Source organism: Anguilla anguilla, chromosome 9 (genome assembly GCF_013347855.1).
Source record: "Anguilla anguilla isolate fAngAng1 chromosome 9, fAngAng1.pri, whole genome shotgun sequence".
In the NCBI taxonomy this organism is placed as follows: Eukaryota; Metazoa; Chordata; class Actinopteri; order Anguilliformes; family Anguillidae; genus Anguilla; species Anguilla anguilla.
The window spans coordinates 32,262,107-32,278,671 of NC_049209.1; the positions used below are offsets into that span (position 1 = coordinate 32,262,107).

At 44.8% G+C, this 16,565-nt stretch overlaps 1 protein-coding gene across 1 annotated transcript; it reads right to left on the reverse strand.

Moving 5' to 3' along the window:
* Nucleotides 1-64: 64 nt before the first annotated feature.
* On the reverse strand, nt 65-7,805 carry cdc23 (CDC23 (cell division cycle 23, yeast, homolog)). The gene is made up of 16 exons (XM_035434503.1): nt 7,650-7,805; nt 7,057-7,129; nt 6,527-6,664; nt 6,028-6,070; nt 5,794-5,899; nt 5,471-5,603; nt 5,116-5,293; nt 4,497-4,594; nt 3,836-3,917; nt 3,289-3,442; nt 3,033-3,152; nt 2,711-2,786; nt 2,532-2,593; nt 2,229-2,307; nt 1,479-1,598; nt 65-1,118 (listed from the first exon to the last, which is right to left on the reverse strand). Exons 1-16 carry the CDS (start codon nt 7,754-7,756, stop codon nt 951-953), a joined length of 1,737 nt encoding a protein of 578 aa, XP_035290394.1. The 5' UTR covers nt 7,757-7,805; the 3' UTR covers nt 65-950.
* Nucleotides 7,806-16,565: the final 8,760 nt, after the last annotated feature.

Genomic DNA, 16,565 nt, shown 5'->3' on the forward strand with positions numbered 1-16,565 from the left:
TTCGATGAAGGGGTTTGCTTGGCAGCCACTTATGACCTTTCAGAAATGAATTACCACTCCAGTGTATAAATCAATGACTTCATTTATCCCCATACAAGTCACACATAAATGCACATCTGCCTTTGATTATGATACAAATGCAAGTTCCCTTTACAAAGTTATATTTCCGTTTTATTACAAAGTCGTCTATCCTCACACACTTGGCTTGACATAAACACATGCAGAAAATGTTGTAAAATGGAGGGAGGTCGGCTGGTTTTATTTTGCAGAATCGTTTCTGTAGAGCCCCGAGCTTCTCGTCTCCCCAAACTGCTAGAGTTTAATACTGCGTATCTCCACATCTCCCTCCTCCCCCCTCCCTGGCCTGATGGCACACCTGGCGAAACCTGCTCCAAACTGAGACAACACAGGTGCACAACACTCGTGCACAATACTCGTGCAAAACAAGCGGCAGGCAGTTCATGAACGGAATTAGGGCCTGATTTACCAAGACATTTTAGCTTGTGCAAAACATTTTAGCTCATGCAAACCTAATAACACAACCAATGATTGGTGGTGAACATTCACTGGCCATATTATTAGTTTTGGGTGTCCTAAAAAGTTGTGCACTTGCTCAAGGTCTTAGTAAATCAGGCCCTGTGATCCACTCCAGCCAAAACCAAACATGCTTTTCTACTGTTATTCAGAATGGCATTATTCACTCGAAATCTTACACACTTTCACTGCTTGAGTAATTTTAGCTGCACGCACTAGTCAGTACATTTGCAAGGGACTGGTTTGTGGGTGATGGGGGTGCTCGTCCCTGGGGTCCGTGGGGTTGCCAGATCCGCAAGGCTCACTGAGGGAGTTGGGCCCGACGCACGCTGAGGCTAGCTGCGCGGCCGGGGGGATGGGAGAGAGGAACGACTGGGAGGGAAGGGGGGTATCAGGGGCTCGCGCAAGGGCGTGTGTCAGGGGGTGACAGAGGACAAGTCCAGGGGGGACACCCGGCGGACGGGGGTGTTATTATTGGACAGCGACCCGAAGACGCAGGGGAGGGAGAGGTCGGCCGATGACGCCTCGCCCTGATCTCGGACCTGTGAGATCTGCCTCAGGAGGGCCTTCCCTTCCTCTCGGGCCTGCGGGGAGACAGGTCTGAGGTCAGTGTCCCCGACACGCGCAGGTTTATTCAACATTCTAACTCAGCGTTCTAGAGCCCCACTGCTTTCAATTACCAGTAGTGTCACATCAGCTGTAGAATGCTCAGTTAAGAACATTCTAATCGCATATTTATGAAACGTGGAGAAGTTTCCCCTTTAGGACGGTGTTCGGGGAGCACTTGTGTGAAAGCTGGAGATGTTTCCCGCATTAGGGCGGGTGTTAGGGTTAGGTTTAGGGTGGGTGTTATGGTTAGGGTTTGGGTCAGGGGGGTGTTAGGGTTATGTTGTTTGCGTTAGGTTTAGGGTGATGTTGGTGTTAGGGTGTTCAGGCGCACTCACGTCGTTGTAGTCGCAGCAGCGTTGAGCGCAGAGAGAGGCCTCGTCGTAGCGCTTGTTCTTGAAGTAGTACTGCCCCAGGTACCGGAGCGCCGTGCTCACCTCCACGTGCTCCACGTGCTCCTGTGCGAAGAGGGGGCGGAGCTCTGCTTACAGCTGCTCACCTGACCTACAGTCCCCCGCCCCCCGCACTCCCCCCCTCATCTCCCACCACTGGCTACTCTGGTCTTCAAAAGACCAGCAGACCCACACAAGCAGCCACACCTCTTCATTGTGCTACCTCTGGACACCTGCCCCCTCTCCCTGAACCTCCAGGTAAAGTCAGATCCACATTTCATTTTGGTATATGATTTAGATAGGAGTTTATCCAGTAACAAAGGTAAACAAGGTAAGAGGATATAAACAAGTGAAATAATTTTTTTAAATTCCTTTTTTATGTTCATTAAAATGCAAGGCTTTAACCTTAAAACTGTTTAAAGCCTGGTTTTATTTGTCTTGATGAAGAGCTGACAGCAAAGAGAATAAAAGGTTCAGAGGGAAAAGGCAAAAAAACAATGAATTCCCATAAATTCCCATTAATTTCTTTGGAAAATTTCCCATTTTGGGAAATGTTTTGCAATCTTATTCCCAACTTAAAAACAAAGCTTGCTCAAAACCCTCGTGAATAAAAAACAATACTTGATCGGTAAATGGAAAAAGATGTTTTTGCTGTTACTGAGAAATCCTTGGAAGGACAGAAACATTTAAACTCACCACAGAGGAGAAGATGTCCTGGATGTAGATGATGTAACAGTGGGCGGCTTCGTCCGATTCGTTCAGCTGCTCGTGAAGTCTGTGACCGTAACGGTAAAGAACGTTACACAAACGCTTCACACAATGTTTCACAAATGCTCCTTATAACATTGTCCACCCGATCTGATTATTTTAGATCTGATTATTTTAGACAAATGTTCCAGTACTTGTTTATTTACAGAGAATGGAAATGGAAAGAACCATGCATAAAACAGGAATCAATTATTCAAGAGGTCCATCGGGCATGCGCACGCACACACTTACTTGGCCAATTTCAGCAGCGCCATTCTCTCCACGTCCCCCACAGAGTACGCCCTCCAGTAACACTGGCACACAGGGAGAGAATCAAGCATCAATTTGATGAACAGACAGTGCTCAGTCTAAGGTATGGATGTGACTACAGGACAGGGGAACTGGCCCCTCCCCACAGGGCGAGATCTGACCTTTTTGGCCTCCACCTGCTGGGAGAGTTTCTCATAGCATTCTCCAAGAGCCACCAGCATGCGGGAGTCATTGGGCCTGCCCAGAGACAACACTTTCATTATGACATCACAAACAAACAGGCATGCAGAACAAAGAGGTACAGAGAAGGGCAACAAGACTAGTGCCAGGCCTCAAACAGCTTTATGAAAAGGCCTCGAGGGGAAGATATAATACATGTTGTCTGAACTGTACAGATTTATTGTTGGGAGTTATTAACTACATTCACACGCACCACAACACACACACTCTCTCTCTCTCTCTCGTTCGCTTGATCACACACACCTGAGCTGGTGGGCCCTCCGGTAGTAGTACAGGCAGTAGAAGGGCATCTTCAGGATCTCGTAGGTCTGGCCCAGTCCATACCAGGCCCGGTAGTCGCGCTTGTTCACCTCGATGGCGTGTCTAAAGAATGCGACAGCAAGCTTGGGTCAGAACGGTGCGTGTGTGCGCGCGTGTGTGTATGTGTGTGTGCAAGCATCACAGGCAGGTGTGGCTGGTGCGAACAGGCGTGTGCAGAGAAGTGAGCGCGGGCCCACACCTGTAGGCCTGGATGGCGGCGGAGGTGTTCTTCATCTCCATGTACTCGTGGCCCATGAGGGTCCAGGCGCCCAGGCAGCGCGGGTTCAGCTTCAGGGCCCTCTGGAAGTACAGAGCGGCCTTTTCATGCTGAGAGCGCAGGCTGTAGTAGTTCCCTAAACGCAGGGGAGACGGAGCCGTCACACGGGGAGAGCTGAGCCCTCCTGGTATTAACACACCACACCTCACCTCACTGCTGCTTTCATTCCAAGAGTGTGTGTGTGTGTGTGTGTGCGTGTGCGTGTGTATGTGTATGTGTATGTGTGTGGGAGAGAGAGGGTGAGTGTGAGAGAGTGAGAGAATGTAAGTGAGAGAGCGAGTGTGTGTGTGAGAAATAGAGTGAGCGAGGTTGGAAGTTGAATTTTGCAGACAAAGGGAGGGCGAAAGACCACCAGACAGGTAGTAGAGAATGGAGGGGGAGGGGGAGAGAGTAAAGAGAGAGGGAGAGCGAGAGGGCCCGAAACCACACCCTCTAATTCTGACTGGTGGAGACTCCGCCATTCACTGACCTATCACGCAGCACGTCTCCACCCTGTACTTGTCAATCTCCACCAGGTTGTGGGCCAGGTAGCTCAGCTCCGGCTTCATGCTCTGAAGAGAGACACAGACGTCTTCAGACAGGCACAGACATATGGAAATCCCTTTAAATATTGGAACCAATAGATATTGAAGAGAAAATATTAGCCGTTGCAACTGCAGAACATTTTCTATATCGGTGCACCCCTAACAGATTCTGACAGACAAACATGTACAGGTTAAAAGAATCACAAGCAGATTCACAGACAGACACGGCTGAAGCCTACAGACAGACAGACAGACAGACAGGGCTGAAGCCTGCAGACAGATGGACAGACAGACAGACACAGCTGAAGCCTACAGACAGACAGACAGACAGACAGGGCTGAAGCCCGCACAGACAGACAGACAGACAGACAGGGCTGAAGCCCGCACAGACAGACAGACAGACAGACAGACAGACAGACAGGGCTGAAGCCCGCACAGACAGACAGACAGACAGACAGACAGACAGACAGGGCTGAAGCCCGCACAGACAGACAGACAGACAGACAGACAGACAGACATGGCTGAAGCCCGCACAGACAGACAGACAGACAGGGCTGGAGCCTGCAGACAGACGGACACGTGTCTCGACGGCGTATCCAGGCTCACCCTGACGTAGAGCAGGTTGGAGAAGGTGTCCATGTTCTCGATGCGGTAGGGGTCCTGCTCTCTCAGCTCGTTGAATAGAGACAGGGCCTGGTCTATATCTACGGCACAGAGAGGGAACAGACCGTATGGTACAAGTGCTGGCCACGGCACTAAACGATAGACAGAAATAGGCCGGCTGTGGCTCCCAAGTGGCTTAGCCAGCAATGACTCAAGTCTTGGCTACGTCATCAGCGAATATCACTGAGAGTCTGCAATGGCAGGACAGGTGGCAGAGTAGAATAATGATGGGGGAACTGGGCTTTGTAACCCAAAGTTTGATTTTCAGGTAGGACACTGCCTTTGTTTCCTTGAGCCAGGTGCTTAACTGAATTGCTGCAGTATATCCGCATACATATTTGGACACTTTGTAAAAATACAGAGACACAGAGGGAGAGACAAGGGCTTCTTCTAAATGCCTGTAATGTAATGCGTGGGGCGGGTTTAAGTCAGCCAGAGTTCTTTGGGTTGTGACCACATTAGTTTCCTCCAACCACATATCAGGTTTCTGTTAGCTATCAATGAGAGGCACGCCTCTCCTCCAGTCAGCACTCAGCACTAGATCTCTGCAGGCGGGGCTGACCTCGGATGTTGTGGTAGGCCACGGCGATTTGGGAGATGATGTAGGTGCTCTTGGAGAAGCCGGCGTCGATGAGGCTCTGGTACTTCTGCAGGGCCTCCTTGATCATCTGCAGCTCGGTGTACATGTGAGCCAGGAAGAAGTCCCGGATCCAGCAGTCCGGCAGCGACAGGGCTTTCAGCTGCAGGGAGGGGCAAAGATATGCACAAATAACCAGATAGTTAACTACGCATGAATGGCACGCAGTGTGCCAGCACAGCACGGTGTATAGGTATGTTGGTGATGAGGTGGCAGTGTGAGTCTGTGCAGTACCATCTCAATGTTGGTGATGAGGTTGCAGTGTGAGTCAGAGCAGTACCATCTCAATGTTGGTGATGAGGTTGCACAGCTCCAGCCAGGCCCCCCAGTGCAGCGGCAGGGCGTGAGTCGCCTCCACGAACACGTCCACCGCCTCCTTCAGCAGGTCCAGCTTCCGCAGCACCACTCCGTACCTGCAGAGAAACAGCAGCCTGTCAGCGGCACCTGCTACACTGCATCAGTCTCAACAGCTCAGCGAGTGTGTGTGAGAGAAAGAGACAAACACATACAGAGAGAGAGAGAGAGTGTGAGTGCGTGTGTGTGTGTGTGAGAGAGAGACAGAGACAAAGAGAAAAACAGAACATAGGAAGTGAGAGTGCGTACAGGTAAAGTGTGAATCCGTCCAGCTCTCCCGCCTGGTGCTTCTTACTGAGCTCCACCCTCAGCTCCCTCAGCGCCTCGTTCCGTACCTGGCCCTTCTCCAGAGGCCCTGCAGCCAATCACAGCACAGACAAACGTGGCCACCGGCCAATCACTATACTGCAGTCACACCAAGCTTCAATTAATCAGCATCACTGACAAGGAAGGCATTTGTGTTCACACAGAACATGGTCTAACCCAGGCTGTCCACGGTCTCATCGTCCTTCTTCTTTTCTCCAGACTGTAGGGGTTAAAAAAGTGGACAAAAACAGTATGTTACTATCTATACATATTAATTGTATGTATGTTAATGTGAGCAGATTACAAGCATTCTTAATTACATTTTTACAACTCTGCTAATTAATTTTCTGTCTAAATCTTATCTTTTTTCATGATGTTTAAATTAGGAGTTACTACAGTTCATTCACCTCAGAGCCCCATTAAGGCAATCTTGTTTTTATATAAGAGGACATCCCATCCCCCATGAAAAGGTGCGCTTGAATAATTTTGAACGTATGTGCACATTTGATGGTATGTCATGCAGCTTAAGTATGGCTTGCCTGTGCATGTTTCTACAGAGCAATGCCCCCCCCCCCCCCCCCCCAAAAAAAAATAATTTCTGGTCCTGAAACAGGACTGTATGAATTCTCAGAAAAGAAGCAGAATAAATGAATCCAGTGTTACTGTTAATCCTCACCAGGTAGCGGGAGTACATGTACAGGAAGTAGGCCTTCTGGCTACGACAGCCTCGCAGGAAATAGGCAGCGCGGTCGTACTCCTTCAGGTCAAAGTAGGACTTGGCGAGACTGAGCACATCCAGGTCCTGGGCATCCTCCTGTGGGGGAGAGAAAGCCTCGCTCATATGAGTCACAGTCCGGGTCACACACTGCACAACTCCACATCAAACTGTGTTTTAATCCAGAGTCACAAGCATTAAGCATTCTACATAAGACACAACACAGTCAACACACACCTCTGCTGAATGCCTTTCCATACCTGGGAAAAAAAGTGTTTCCATCTCGACTTTTTTTTTGATCAGGATATCATTTATTTTTTATTTTGCTCGTTTCTTTTCCTGATTATCTCAGGAATAATGATCAATTTATCATGTTGTGCAAGTCAACTGCTGCAATAAACCAACAAAACCTTGACTGACTGACATAATACAAGAGCCACCATTCATAAGACTAATATTTTACTGTTCATATAAGCACACCCATTTTGTACCTCAGTGAAGGGAGGAGGAGGGGGCAGCTCGTTCATGGGGAGCGGTGTCAAGGCAAACGCCAACTCTGACGCCCTGAAAACGGAACAATTACGCCAACATCCCGAAGAAGTGGCTTCAGTGGGTGACGTAGAATTTTCCTCTTTGAAGAAAATGTCTATTTTATGCAAGACAATGAACTATAAACAAATCAACAGCCAACCAGTTAGAAAAACGTTTTATTCAGTTACGGATTTATTTAAAAGTATTTATTAACATGCGTTATTATGCATTTTAACCAACAGCATTGAGCTGAATGTTAGAATTGTATAGATGGTTATAGCTTGCTAAGCTAACAACTCACTGTAAATAGCAAATGTCCATTTCAGCAATTGCACGTAACACCACCTAATCATAAATCTGAATTGCAACAAAACTGCAAAATGCTAACGAGTTAAACGCTGCAAAGTGACAGATCTCCATCACCAAACCAGCTAACGAGTTAGCATAATCAGCCTACCAAAACAAGAAGCACGCTGACCAGCTATTGAGTCTCAAGCTAGCTACTTAAAAGAGACACCAGGTATTTGTGATTAAAGAATACAGAATAACTTACCATTTTACACTGTGGACAAGTCCCCTTTCCCTACAAAGTGTTATCACGTAAATAAGCTGTTTTTTAATTTGCACCAAATCTCCAAATTCACTGGAAAGCGCCGCCATTTTTTTGTACTATCCCGCGACCGGTTCACCTTCCACGAAACAGCGTTTGCTTAAGGCCTGATGCTATTGGACAATCATCTGGTACGGATCGTCCAATCGTTGCGTAGCATTTAGTTTATTTATTTATATATTTTTGACACATCGAAGCGCCATGTTGGTAAGGAATATTAATAGTGGGAAGTATTGCAACGACGTTTCGGTTATTTGCCAGTATGCACAGGAAAAGACCAGTATAGCACGATCCTTTGACACTACATCATCAATATATTTTTAGTTTATGATAATTAATTCGTATAATAGTTGTATATTTTGCTTATGAACTGTATTCCCCCTTTTCACCAGCAGATGACAGCATTTGCTTTTGAGTAAATGAAGGAAGAAATGAAATTATTATTGAACAAATTTCAACACTGTCAAGCATGTCTGTCAAGATATTACTTTGTCTATTTGCGTATAATTGTATGAAGAATCACGTTGAGGTTTTTATTTTTATTTTTTAAAGACATTTAAATGTCAATATCAACTGATGATGCTTTTCACCAGAAAGAATATGTGAAATATTTTAATGATGACAAACATCAATAACATCAGTGGCAATAACTATGCATATTGATGATGTTACAGCTATCCAAGTATTACTTGAGTGATTTTTCAGCTCATGAATGAGCCTCTGTGTGGCTTCAGAGTCTACCCTAGCTTCTGTGGCGTGAAGCAGCTTTTGACAAGCAATTACACTTCCTGGGCAGGGTGCCAGTCCATCACAGGGATATTACACCAATCCTTCTCCTCAATGGGCAGTGCCCAGCAGCGAGGTGACGGGTACTGTATTTGCCCAGTTTGGACGGCCCAGCTTGGAACCATACCCACAGCTATCACTCTAGCTTGCCTGCACCTATATATGTATTTTTTCTTTTTATATGTGCATCTAAACATGCTATAAAAGGTACAATATGTACCTTTTATATGCCAAATATGGGCTGGTCAGTGAACTGGCAACATTTTAAGTATTTTTGAATGTGAATGCTGGGGGATTTTTTAAAGTATTGATTTGCAATGGAGAGCACATATTACAAGACTGTGGAATTATGGGAGATTTTTTAATGCGCCCTTTTCCCTCTGAAAATGGAGCTCTTCAGGGAGTATTGGTGCAGATTGATGACAGCTGAGTCCGAGGCTTGCTGATAGACCATCGGGCACGAGGGGGGGGGGGTGTTTGTGGGGGTGGGGATGTCAGAGTCACACATGTGCACTCGAAACCAAATGGACATATGTACTCATTTTAGCATAACTATTTCGAGCAGTGCAGATCCTCTCATGAATAAGGTCATTAGAATGTGACTAACTATGATGAAAATAAAATGCAGTTCTCTCACTCTCCGTGAGCTGACAGCATGAACACAGCCTGTACCCTTTTGGCAGCCATGTTTGCTTGTCGGCATTTACCCATAATCATGACTCAGTCCCTCGCCGCGTTCATTTAAATTCCCTTTGGATTGCTTCAGATCAGAAAGAAACAACTTCCTGCCCTGAGAAATGTACGAAAACTTGATCGCTGGTCCGTCTGGCAGGGTTTCCTCCTGGCGGTCTCTCTCTCAACCCTGTAATCCTCACTGCATGTACCTGTACAGCACATCCATACACACACACACACATACATACACACACACACACACACACACACGCATGCATACATACATACACACACACACACACGCACACACGCATGCATACATACATACACACACACACACACACACACACGCATGCATACATACATACACACGCACACACACACACGCATGCGTACATAAATACACACACACACACACGCATGCATGCATACATACATACACACGCACACACACACACACACACGCATGCATACATACATACATACATACACACACACACACATACATACATACATACATACATACACACGCATGCATACATACATACATACACACACACACACATATACATACATACATACATACACACACACACACACACATACATACATACATACATACATACACACACACACACATACATACATACATACATACACGCTTGTATAACACTTGTGAGCTATGGTGCACTAGCCTGCTTTTGGTCTTGCTGTTGCCGCTCCTTTGGTTTACTTATTTAAACAAGATTCAGAGAGTCCGGGCCATTTTATGGGGTGCCCTGCACATCACCAGCACACAGAAGAGATCTGCTCTCCCTGTGCAATTCAATGAAACTGAAATCATCTTTATTGGCATGACAAGCACAATGCTTTGTACTGCCAGAGCACATAAACAATGAGTACAGCACAATCAATAGCAGGATATGTGAGAGTCATAAAGAAGAAGGGGGTACTGACTAATAATAATAATTATTATTATTATTATGATTATAATTATTATTATAATTATTATTATGATTATTATTATTATTATTCTTATTATTACGACCTATAAAAAACATAATTATGTAAATGTGCATGTTTTACGGACATTGTGACGCTGTTGTAGCATACATACTGTTCATTGTGATTTGAGCCTTTATGCTGAAAATCCAACACTGCACCTCTCGCTCTCCTTCTCTCTGTTTTTCCCCTTTCATTCTCTCACAAAGTCTCTGCTACTTATTCCACGGATCAGTGCTTCCACTCTGCGGCTGAAGAGCTGAAGTGTTGGAATGACAACATTATTAGACTTTTCAGACAGATTACAGTAAATGTAACCAAAAAGTGCAGTGAGCCAGATGTAAAAGGGACAAGTAGGCATTACAGGTAGTGCTCTCTCTCTCGCTCTCTCTCTCTCTCTCTCAATTTCAATTTCAATTTGCTTTATTGGCAGAATATCTACAGCCATATTGCCAAAGCAGCACATGTAAGATACAAAACATAAAAACCACATAGTAAACAACATGTAACAAGTATGACCCACAGCAGCATAATAATAATAATAATAATAATAATAATAATAATAATAATAATAATAATAATAATAATAATCACATAGTGTAAAAAAGAAACAAATAACATCTCTCTCTCTCATTCTTTTTCTCTTTTCTGGGCTGTCAAAATTCAGGTTCTGTTGATGATAGGGCTTGCAAACACTTTCAGATGTTTATTTATATTATGCAAATGATAATTGTATTCTCATTCAAAGTTAAGTTTGGTAAATAATGGATTTTGGCCTAATTCTGCCTTGCCTGCATTGTTTGGAGCATTTCTTTGTTCTATTATTATTATTTTTTTAACAAATATTCTTGCTCAGTAAGCAGAACCCACATTTCACTACCATAAAGGACAATTGGTAGAATAAAATTATCTGAGAAAAAATCTAATTGGTATTTCACCCTGAATGCTTTTATTTGTGGTATAAAATATTCTGCATCGTTTCCTGTTCGGTTCATTTACAGCCCAAGTACATATAGTGTGTGCAGTGTTCTATCTTATTTTTATTTTGTTTATGAGTATTATTAATGACTTATTTTATTTTCATTTTATCATTGGGCTAGGTGAGTACTGTTGGACTGAACTCCAGAGTGTTATTATTGGTGGCCGAACTGACGACAAAAATAGTTTAGTACAGTTGCAGGGGTTCGTGATGCAGTGTCCAGGAGAACTGGTGGACAGAGGAGTTTGTTATATTCCTACTAAAGTCCCCCCCCCCCTTTGGTCCATTTACAGGTCATTCAGAATGGGGGCATGAGGCAAGTGTAGGATAGTATTAGTCAGGGGTCAGATATAGGGAAAGGTGGATATTTGGCTGGTGTACATTAGGCAGAATGGAATTATGGGATATGTGAATATCTGGCAGGTGTACGTTGGGCAAGGCCATACAGGTTCTGCTGTATAACTGGTTTATTTTATATGTGCTGCCATGGGAAAAGTTCTTTGCTGGCGTTCGGATGGAAATTGCAACATTTTCACTGGGGAGCCAATGTGAATACGAAAGTACACCCTCTTTCAATCCAGCGGCTTATTTTTGGTTGAATAAGTAAAATGTGCATGTGTTACGAGTCACATGAGGTTGTATTCATCTGCTGTTAGGACTCGGTGAGGACAAGATGAGGGTTAGTTATTTCCAAAGTAAAACCATAGAAATGAAAGATGGTGTACTTTCTCACATCCCTCTATTCTTCTCTACCACATTTTTAGCCAGCGCTGTGTCAGGTTGTCCCTGAAAATGCGAGTCATTTGTGCCAGTGTGCCTGACTGCGGCGTAGATTATGGACAGGACAATTCTTGCAGATCACAGTCATTTGACTGCTTCATGTCAGGCAGTGATTGACAGCGCATGGATTTGACTGGTTCATATCAGGCAGTGACTGACAGCACACAGATTTGACTGGCTCATATCAGTCCGTGATTGACAGCACATAGTAGCTCCACTCAAAGCAGGCTACATGAAGCAGAACTCCCTTATCTGTCGCATGGATGGTGTCTTAGAATGGCACTACAGCTGAAGTACCTTGTCAGTAGTCTCGCTGTCGTCCTGTCTCTTGTGATAACTGCCCAGGGAACATTTTTGTTGCGAAAAGTTGGTGAAAAGTCAGTGAAACACCATCTATCCGGCTACATGGTTGAAAGGTGAAAATTACATTTTATCCAGGCTATATCTAAACTATATTGGGGTTAACCTAATTTGTTTATCAAAATGTCTCTCAGCCTAGATGTCCATCCCTCTAGATCTCTAGATTCCAGCAGAAATGCTGAAAGAAGATGCCGGGGCACATACGCAATACCCCTCACCAGTGCTCAGTGCTCCAAGGCATAAATCACAGAGCTCTAAGCTGTGTACTTTGAAAGAGCCTTCTTGTCATTGGCTCTCACCCTCTTCACCTCTTCACCTCTTCACCCCTCTCTCTCTCTCCATCTCACTTGTATCTCTCATCGCCTCATCCTTCTCCCTCCCCCTGTCATTTCATTCTTTCTCATCCTTCACTCCGTATGTCTACCTCCCGCTTACTACACCCGATGTCTTGCTACATCTATATTTAACCCTTACCGCTTTTCATCCATCACTTCTTTCTTTCTTTCTTTCTTTCCAAACGTTGCACATTATTACAGTGCTTCCCTTTCCTAGATAAACCCATGGTGATGCACGGCTCGGAGTTCTGCTCTGTGGTGTACTGAACTCATTACGGGTTTCGCCACCACCCGGGTCCTCAGAACCGTTCTCCAGTGGCACATTCCATCGCTCCGCACTCACAGGGAGCGGGGGACTCGCAAGCAGGGGTTTGCACCTGCAGTACTGCTGTCCTCGTGGAGCGTGCTTGGAGACGGCTTGCCTCCCCCAGAGTCAAGCCCCGATTGGCCCGCTCTGAGCTGAGAGAAAGCGTTCGTTGAGGTGGGCCCTGGTGTGAGCTGAGAGAAAGCGTTCGCTGAGGTGGGCCCTGGTGTGAGCTGAGAGAAAGCGTTCGTTGAGGTGGGCCCTGGTGTGAGCTGAGAGAAAGCGTTCGCTGAGGTGGGCCCTGGTGTGAGCTGAGGTGTGCTCAGGCTCAGGGGAGCTTTGAGGATGTCAGACAATGTCAGACAGCAGGCTCCTCTTCACCAGTACAGCAAAATCTGAGGAGACTCAGGCTTTCTTTCTTTCTTTCCTTCTTTCTTTCTTTCCTTCTTTCTCATATTTAAAGCTGGCAAGCCATGTAGAGATGTTTAGCAGGGTCTCATTTATTTTCGTCAAATAATTTTACTATGAGGAGATGGTCTCTCTCTCTATCTCTCTCTCTTGCTCAGATGCACATGCACACACACACACACACACACACACGCACATACATAGGTATGTACACACTCAGACACACATGCATGTGTACACACACACACACACACATACACACTCATATTCTTGGAATGAAGGAGGTAGTGAGATGCCTCAGTGACAAGCAGTGTGTTAATAATAAGAGGGACAGATGTCTAGTATGTGGGACAGGGCTTTTGGGGGTCAGGGCAATGACTGCCTGGGGAGATTGGTTCGTTTCCAATAGGAGGGTGTGTGTGAGACAGCACAGGAAAACATTACATCATTCAATACAGCTGATATAGCAGCAGTCGCTGGCATGATGTAAAAAATGAAGTTTCTAATATAAAATATTTAAACCGACATCGTAAAAGAAGCTTTCTACCGTGTAAAGCTCTCTCAGTTCCCATACCTTCCTGTACATGGACCTATTTTCCCCATTGAACCCAGCAGGACTGTTGAAATGTAGGCTCAACTCGACTTATCTGATCTGAACAACCAGAATGAAGTTTAGCATTGCGTGTTTGCCCTCAATTTAAGTTGTGATTCCTTAAGTCTCATTCACTTTTTTCATAATTATTGAAGACGTTGCTTGCCTTTCTGTTGGAGTTTAATTCATAGATATTTCAATCTGTACCGCGTGTGTGTTATAGTTAGTGTATATTTTTATGTGCGTGTCAGTGGCTGCAAGCATATGTTGGCGTATGTGAGTTTGTGCGTATGCTAGCAGTATGATAAGTCTGTGTATTCTCCCCAGGGTACCATAGCATAAGGGTTGAGGCAGGGGATGGTGAACGACCTCTTGAACTTCACTTTCCCAACAGATGTGGCGTCAAGGCCAATCAGCAGGGACATGATGAGGGCAGGGGGCACTGCGTGGGCAAAAGTGAGAACAAACGTGAACTTCTACCACTTCACCCTGTCAATGCCTGAATACAGCGTCCTTTGTCCGAGTCCGGGTCAAATGTGCCGTCCAGTTAACAGAATGTCTCTATGACAGAGCAGAGAGACAGAGAGAGAGAGCCAGAGCAATGACTGAGGCAGGGGTGTTCTGTGGGGGGAACGGTGGCAGTTAGTTCGGGGGGGGGTGGGTGTTTGACGAGTCTGCGGTGGCCGGAGAGAGAGACAGAGAGTGACAGAGAAAGAGAGAGAAAGGGGGGGGGGAGGTCATTAATCATATGATAAAAGATCTCATTTTATCCGTTCTTTTCTCATAAAGCTGCCTAGCACTTATGCTGTCAGTGAAACAAATGTATGACACAAGGAGGTGACTGTGTGTACACACGTGTGTGTGTCGGTGTGTGTGTACACATCTGTGTGTATGTCTGTGTGTGTACACGCGTGTGTGTGTCTGTGTGTGTGTACACATGTGTGTCTGTGTGTCTGTATGCGTACGTATGTGTGTAGGTGTGTGTGTGTGTGTTGTGTGTGTGTGTGCGTGCGGGTGTGTGTGTGTGCACCGCAAGGCAGATTTTTAGCATAATTCACACATTATGTCACTTTTCAGACTGAGAAAGACTAGCAACAGACATCTCTCTGTGTGAGCATTGCTCAACTCGAAAATATTTTTTCCTTTTACTGTTCTCTTAATTTCATCAGAATTCCTCATTTTCCGTTGTCATATTTTGTATTGGTTAGCTCTTGGGAACCAGTTATTTCAAACGATTAGAATTCTTCAGGTTTTTTTCCCCATCTTTTTAAGAACCTCTTAACAAAAAAGAAATTAAAATAATGAAATATAATCATCTATTCTGTATAAACTTAATTTTGAGAGGACTGTCCATCATAAGGAACTTTTCGTCATAATTTCCAGTTTCAAGAAAAGTGCAGTTACAAAATTCCAAACTTCTTGTTGGGAAGCATGCTTAATTAATGATTTGTTATTAATTAATTTGACTCAGTTTAATGTGGTGGAATAGTTGTGCTGTCAGGGAATGCTTCCCAAAGCATACCAAATGCTACGATAACTTGGATATTGAAAGGGAGAACCCATAACAATAAAGGTAATGAAACAGCTAAACGCAGGAGCGTCTCTAAGGAGAGAAAATGTGTCCAAACATGAAATGTAATTGTAGCTGGTCTTGGATGTTTTGTGAAAGTAGGGATATTGATCAATACAGCAGAAAACAATTCTGATGTTAATGGCGCAAGGGAGAAAAGATGATACCCAGCAGACAGCGGGAATGAGAAGATGGCAATTAACAAGCTAACAGAAAATCAAAACAAATTCAATTCATTCGTATAAACGGTTTTCTTTTTTGACAGAACGTTTTTTTGCACTTGGATTGTCTAGCTCCCCAGCTGAGTGATGAATAAAGTTGAAAAAAAGAAATAAAAAATAAAAAAATAAAGCAAAGAAGAAGGAGCAGTAGGATTGATCTGAGACAGTCTGATTTCTCAGGATGAAACAACTGCAGTTCTTATTTTCAAACACAAGTCATGTAAATACAGTACCCAGAAATCAGTTTTTTATCTCTCTCTTTCTCTTTCTCTCTCCTCTCATTCCCCTTTCATCACTCTCAGTCTGGATGCCCCCCCCCCCCCCCCCCATTGCCCCCCAGTCTCCCCTGTCACCCCGCTGAAGATGAGTCAGTCGAAAACAGCACTACTAATAAATCCGGGGACGTAGAACTGGACGATTGAATTACTGAGATACTGTACAAATGTTGTCTCCCTAATCCAGGGCATTATCTGCCGGTCTGTGCATTAAGGGCATTAACCACAGCCCTCTGCAACCCATGGGCCCCACTACCTGTTTGTCTATATCGCCAGATATGGACCCCGGGGAACGGCAGATATTAGCCATTACTGTCAACCTTGTCTCCTGCTAATTGCTGTAGATAGGAGCTAGCTGCTGCCAAAAAAATTGTGCCGCTAATTGAATTTAAATCTGCAACTGGGCCCTTTTAATATTTAATAGGAAGGACTAAAAACAAGGAACAGCAACAAGAGGCAGCAAGAGACAAAGCAGCCATCCCAGAGTCAGAGAAGAAGAAACGAGAGACAAATAAACTGCACAAACATACACGCACACATTCACACACACACACACGCACACACATGCACAC